General features: G+C 49.3%; 1 protein-coding gene across 1 annotated transcript; it reads left to right on the forward strand.

The window, feature by feature from the left end:
* Nucleotides 1-5261: 5261 nt before the first annotated feature.
* Nucleotides 5262-6393, forward strand: C6H11orf96 (chromosome 6 C11orf96 homolog). Its single transcript, XM_054635703.2, has one exon. It carries the CDS (start codon nt 5666-5668, stop codon nt 6026-6028), a length of 363 nt encoding a protein of 120 aa, XP_054491678.1. The 5' UTR covers nt 5262-5665; the 3' UTR covers nt 6029-6393.
* The last annotated feature ends 423 nt before the right edge of the window (nt 6394-6816 follow it).

Genomic DNA, 6816 nt, shown 5'->3' on the forward strand with positions numbered 1-6816 from the left:
TAAGTGTCAAGGGGGCACCATTTCTGTGGCAGATTGCCTGGTGAGATGTAAAACTCCTTCTGTGCTCCTAGAACCTGTACACTGGACATACCCAGTTTGAAACATCCCTCAAAGAACTTGCCCATCCTAGCAATTCCCTGCTGTGTTGGGAAGAGCTTTTTGCTGGAAGTTTCCATGAGCTGCCTGCAAAGATCCCAGCAGCAGCAGCAGCCTGAGCCTCCTGCTCCTCACCCCTCGCAGGTGCCTTGCTGCATGGCTGCCCTGCAGTGCATGGCGAGGGCTGGTAGGAATTTCCTCATGCTTTACTGCCTGAGCCTTCTCCCCCATCTCCTGCTGTGGGAACAGAAATCTCCTGCTGTGGTGCTCAGGGTGTGCAGGAGACCCAGCCTGCAGGGGGCTGGGAGCAGAGTGTGCTGCAGAACAAGCCAAATCTTCCCTTGCCTCTGGAGATTTGCAATCCTGCAGCTAAGGCTCTGCCAACACCTGCCTGCTGCCAAGGGGAGATGTGCTTATTCCTCCCCTGTGCTGGTGGCTCCAGGGCTCTCCATGGCTGGCCCCAAATGATGCCAGGCAGGATGCCCCTTGCCATGGCCCAGGGGAATGTGATGAATTTAGAAAAATACTTCAAGGGTCATGTCAAGCATTTAAAATGCTGGCTGCATGTTGGCCTGCTGGCTGCCTGAGTGTGAGGGTGTGTGATCCTTGCTGTAGGATTACCCTCAGGCAGTCAGCTGCTGCACTGGCTTGGCTTTAATTATTTCAAGGGGAGAAAATGTTAAAAAGCTACTGAAGTCAAAACAGTGGAAAGGAAGGTAAAGGATATCCAACCAAATACATAAGGGCAGGGATATGACAGCCCTGAGTGCATAGCTCTTGTGAGTTGTTAGCCAGTTAATTCCCTGGTGTAAATGCATTCACGTGTGCTGGAGAGAGGCCTGGCTGCCCAGGTAAGCTGCCTTCTGTGTGCTGCAGTTTTGTTAGGATAGCTACAAAGAAACAACAGTTTTGTTTTTTCCAAGCAGAAGTGTAACAGTGGGTTTCAGCTGGGTCTCGTTGGGTAACTTGGGTTCCCCCATCAGAAAGGTACACTTTGGAATTTAAATCAGATGTGCATGCAGAGAAAGAGACACAAAGACTTTTGCTTTCAGAGGTAGTTTGTTTTTGATGCCTGTTTATTGATGTGTCCTCTCCAGTTTGTAAGCAATATCTGTTAGGTCACAGTTGCTAAATGTTTTTATTGCTATTTTAAAAATGGTTGTTCCAAGATACAAATTCTAGTGGAGAGAGAGCAGCAACTCCTTCCTCTCTCCTGACAGAAATGGGTACCCAGACCAGGATGCTGAGAGGGGATGTACACAGTGAGGTGGCTGGAAATGCCCCCTGCCAGGGCAGCAAGAAGCAGCTTTTACTCTTGAGTATGTTTTGGGAGGATATTTGAAACTTCCATGGATGAAGGCATCTTGCTGGGAAGCAGCTTATCCTGCTGACTCTCAAGGGACCCCGTCAGCTCTGACAGACAGTGAAGTAACTGCTCTGTTTTGGGGCATGAACTGTGGTGTTCACTGTGAGTGCCCAGCTACAGGTGGTTTCTGTAAAAGCTCTGGCCCTTCAAAAGTTTCTTTTCCTACAGGAAGAGGTGGGTATCCATCCCTTTTTATCCATCTCTACATCCTCTTTTTAATCATTCCTTTCCCTTCTATGGCATGAGATCTGATGGCCAGCAAAAGGCTGTGTGTGTTTTCCAATAATCACATTTTTAAAGGAATAACCAGATGACAATTTCCATGCTGGTAATTTCCATGCTGTTTCAGCAGCAATAATTGTGTCTCCTCCTATAAAACTGGTGATTTAACTACACAAGGCCCCAAATATGAATATAAAATGTTCCTAGCTCTGGTAAAGGTTCCATACCGTGCCTGTGCAGTGTGTTGGCATACAATGTGACTTCATGAAAGGAAATGAAATCTTGACATTGGGGAACAAAATGAGCAGAACACAAAGGAGATGAATTATGATGAAATGAAAGAATACTAGAAAATTCTGAAAATGAAAATATTTAAATGGAATGTGATGACATGAGGTACAGTGAAAAGTTTCGAAACTTGGTGAAATGACACATATTGAAATCTCAAAATCAAGGAACAAAGTGAACCAGAGAGACAGAAAAAGAATTATGATGAAATTTGCTGAGGTGCAGAGCCCGTGGGTGGTAGCAAGGAGCAAGGTGTGGAGGGAGCAGTGTTGGGGTGCAGCTGTGATCCACTTGGCAATGCCTTCTGCAGCTGCAGTGTCCCCGGAGCTCAGGGCTTTGTTAGGGCTAGGGTTTTCTCAATCCTGACCCTGAGAGGAGCAGTGCTGAAAGCAGCATTTTCTGAGGCTGAGGTGCCCAGCCCATGGGTGCTGCCAAGGAGAAAAGCATGGAGGCAGCAAGGGTGATGCAGTGCATTGGGGTTTTTTTTGCAGTGAAATGGATTGGAACGTACCAAAATGGTACTCATTGAACTCATGCAATTCCATTTCCTTTCATGAAATGAAAATTCAATTCACAAAGAATTTTCATTTCATGAAAGGAAATGACTTCTCCAAACCATAGAAGGAAGGCAACCAAACACATGGGACAGGAGGTACGATGAAATGAAAAACAATTGAAAGAAAACCTGAAAATTCTGAAATTAAGTGAAAACTTTTAAGAGGAATGGGATTACATAAATTGCACTGAAAAGTTCCAAAACTTTTCTAAATTATACCCCTTGAATTCTCCATATCAGGGAGCACAGTGAGCTGAACACACAGGAGAGGAATTACGATAAAATGAAATGCAATAAAAAAAAAAAAAAGGAAATATCTGAAATTAAATTAAAACAATTAAATTGAATGGGTTGACATGAAGTGCAGTGAAATGGACTGAAACTTGCCGAAATGTTACTCATTGAAATCACAAGATTTCATTTCCTTTCATTAAATAATCTGGGAGAAAATGAAATGAAGGCCATTATTTAAACTGCTTGAGTAAATACTTTTTTATGTTAGCACCTTGGAGATCTAACTCTGGGGATTATGTCATAGGATATATTTTCTAAATTTTCTCAAATAATATCTTCAAGTCCTCTCAGTTATTACCATGGTGATCTTGCTCCAACTCAGCATTGAAATTTCCCAAAGCATTTTATAATCATATTTGTGAGGGTATTAAATATATCTGAGTTTGCCTTCATACTGAACTTTCTGTAGGAAACCAGACAGGCAGTTTGTACTGGGATGTGTAATGCCAGAACAAGGCTCCTATGTCATCTTGTTTCTGCATGAGAGGCAAGCTCAGCCCCAGAAATCCTCCAAGTTCATTATCAGGCTTGTATTGGAGGGCTGTACTGAGGAAACAGATTTCGGCTTTTCCTGTGCTGCAGAATTGAGTTGTCAGGAATTTAAGTGGTTATATGTAAATGGAGCTTTTGGAGAGAAAGTTGTTGAACTGCAGCAGGGATGTATGGGCTAAATTTAGCCACTAAAATAAACTGTAAAAAACACAGCCCTCTGCAAGCTGGAATGATTCAATTTGACCAAACATAAAATTGTTCCCCTATTAAGCTAATAGTATCTCCCAACAAAAAGGCTTCAAACTGACCCTGGCCCTAAAGCTGCCTTGGGGAGCCAAGAAGCCAAGAGATTGCAGCCAGGTGTTTCATAAAGCCAAGGCTCTTTGTGTTGCTTTTGCACTGGCAAGGAGCAAACCAGCCAGCCTTCTGGAAAGACACTAGCAAGTGCCTCTGGTCCCTGCTCTCCTGAAACTGTGTTCTTCTGTTCTTGTTCCATTTTATCCCCTTTGAGACAGGGCTGTAATTAAAATGGTTTGGTTCCAATGCAGGTCCCGAAACACTGCCACTGCTAAGGCAATTGGGGCTACTCCGAAGAGTTACCCGAAGACAAGGTTGAGAGTTTCTGATGGTGAGCTCACAAAACCAAGGCCATTTCTGTGTGCTGACTATAGCAGGCTGCAGGTGCCCCATCTTGGGCACAGAGCCAGAGCTGCTGGGGTAAGTGTAGATTCTGCTGTGGGCTGATTGGCAGTGTGTGCCTGCAGTGCCCTGGGTGCCTCTGCCTGCGGTGCTGTGCTGCATGTGCGCACTGGGCATGGGGGACTGTGGGACTGTGCTTGGCAAACCTCGGGCCCTCAGTGCATTGTCCTTGTCCCCTGAGCATCACAGAATTCCTGACACAGCTGCTAAGCCTCCACTTCCTTCCTGGTTCCTAATCAAGCTTCAAAAATATCCTCGAGTGGGTGAAGCTATATGGAGAGTGTCTGAATGGGAATCATCTAACATGAGCCCTGAAGAGGGGACAGACTAACCATTTCAGGCTCTTCCTCCCTCATGCTTTTCTACTCCTCCTCCCTCTACCTCCTTTCCTATTCCTATCGTATGTTTTTCTTATGCTGTTGGGATTTTCTATCACTGAGAGTGCTTGGCACACACAGCTTTAGAGCATGGTTCCAGCTGTCACTAATTTGCAAGCTTTTGTTTCAGCTCAGTAATACTCATATGCCATTTTCTGTCTGAGGATCTGATTCTGCATCATATCAAAGAAGCACCACAGAGCCCACAGGGGAATGGAAAATTTTAGGATCCCTACTAAATGGAAAAAAATGGAGTCACACTGAAGGAGGTATTTAAGCTTCGATAGAGGTGGCAGACTTGGGAACAAGATCCCAGAGTCCTGCTTAACCCTCTGATGGTGATGGTTCTTGTCTGGGTCCATTCCGTGTGACCTCTGCAGCTTATATCTGGGTCACTGTAACATTCGGGTTTTCGGATTTGGGCTTCCTTTGAGCATGGGTTTGTCACTCTGACTGGCACCGATAAGCTGAAAGCTGATGTGACGGGTCTGTCGGTACTTTTTCATAGCTATAGAAATCAGGATATTGATAGAAAAAGCAGCGCGGTGAAACGCAGAAAGCCGAAGTACGGCCGTGGCAGTCCGGGACCCGCCTGAAGCTCCACCGGGTGCCGCTGGGCAGGACAGGGATGCCCTGGAGTTAAGGGGAGAGGAGGCGGGAGGGGGCGACTGGATGGAGGGCGATGGCTCCCCCGCCCCGGGCTGTGCCCGACTCCCCCGCTCCGAGGGGACGCGGCGGGCGGGGGCGGCGGTGCGGGACACGTCATGCGGAACGGGGAGCCCGGCCGGCCGCGAGTGGGCTCCGCTGCGGCCCGAGTGCGCTGCCGTCTGAGCATGCTCCCGCGGGGCTCCGCCGGCTATATAACGGGGCTGGAGGGCCGGCGGCAGCGGCTCTGCTGAGGCAGCGGGGGAGCTCCGCTCGGCACTGCGCTCCGGTCCTCACCGTACTGCGCCTCTCCGCTCCGCTCCGCTCGGTACCGCAGCGCGCCGCTCGGTACCGCGCTCCGCTCAGCACAGCGCTCCGTACCGCGCTCCGCTCCGCTCAGCACAGCGCTCCGTACCGCGCTCCGCTCCGCTCAGCACAGCGCTCCGCTCGCACCGAGGTCTCTCCGGACAGCCGCGGTCCGCACTGCTCCGCACGGCACCGCACGGCCCCGCGGGGCCCGTCCCTGCCCCGCCGCCGCCCGCCGGAGCCTCGGCGCCCGGCACGGCCGAGGCAGCGCGCCCCGCTCCGCCGGCCCCGGCCCCCGCGGCGGGCGCTCCCGCGGGCGGCAGGATGGCCGCGAAGCCGGCCGAGCTGATGGGCATCTGCTCCAGCTACCAGGCGGTGATGCCGCACTTCGTCTGCGTGTCCGAGGAGTTCCCGCCGCCCGCCCGCCCCGCCAAGACCCCCAAGGGCAAGCTGCGGCGGCCGCGGCAGTCGCGCTTCAAGACGCAGCCGGTGACTTTCGACGAGATCCAGGAGGTGGAGGAGGAGGGGGTGTCCCCCATGGAGGAAGAGAAGGCCAAGAAGTCCTTCCTGCAGTCGCTGGAGTGCCTGCGGCGGAGCACCCAGAACCTCTGCCTGCAGCGGGACCGCCTGGGTAGCTGCCGCCTCCGCAACAGCCTCGACTCCAGCGACTCGGACTCGGCCCTCTGAGCGCGGCGGGACCCGGCCCGGCAGCGGCCGCACGGACTGAGCTCGGAGCTGCGGGGAGCCGCGCCGCCGCCCGCACAGGAGCGCCCGGACGGGCGGCCGGCTCGGGATGTTTTCTAAGAAAGCGCTTGTACCTTCGTTTCTATTTGATTGTATCAAACTCACCATTTAAAAGACAAAAAAAAAAAAAAAAAAAAATCTTTTCTATTCGTTAGAAGAAATGAGCTGTTTTAGATGCATTGAGCTGCCGGACTTTATATTTATTTTTGCATTTAAACTGTTGACTGCATTAATTTAATATGTTTCTACCTGAATGTCTGTTATTATTTCCATAAAAAGAGTAATAAATCTGATATATTTGCACAGTACTTACTGGGCTGTCCTTATTTCAGGGATCCAACTGTCCTTGTTCAGCTTTCAGGGGTAAAGGGATTTAAAATCTGTCGGTAGCTAGTGCAGAGCCAGCAATGCTTTTCTCAGTGATGCTGCTCAGAGAGGTTTTGCAGGCTGTACTGTCAATGTACTTAATGAGACAAAAGTCGAGTTGACTGATTTAAAACTATTTACTTCTTTGACATCTTTGAGTGAATGTGAATTGAGGTTTAAAGAGCGTCTATAACTGGTGCCCAAGAGCCTTAATGCAACTGGGCAAGCCTCTTGCATTCACAAAAATTGCATATATAGTTTCTATTTTCATCTAAGTTGGTTTTGTCTCTTCTCCTCTTCCTCTTCTGACCCATAAATTACTTAGTGCTGCAGATGGTTTTGATTTTGATTAGATTGTTTTGGTA

The sequence above is a fragment of the Agelaius phoeniceus genome, chromosome 6 (genome assembly GCF_051311805.1).
Source record: "Agelaius phoeniceus isolate bAgePho1 chromosome 6, bAgePho1.hap1, whole genome shotgun sequence".
NCBI classification, from domain to species: domain Eukaryota; kingdom Metazoa; phylum Chordata; class Aves; order Passeriformes; family Icteridae; genus Agelaius; species Agelaius phoeniceus.

What these genes read in the sequence shown, in the direction of transcription:
- C6H11orf96 (XM_054635703.2), top strand. Translation starts at nt 5,666, where the DNA reads ATGGCCGCGAAGCCGGCCGAGCTGATGGGCATCTGCTCCAGCTACCAG.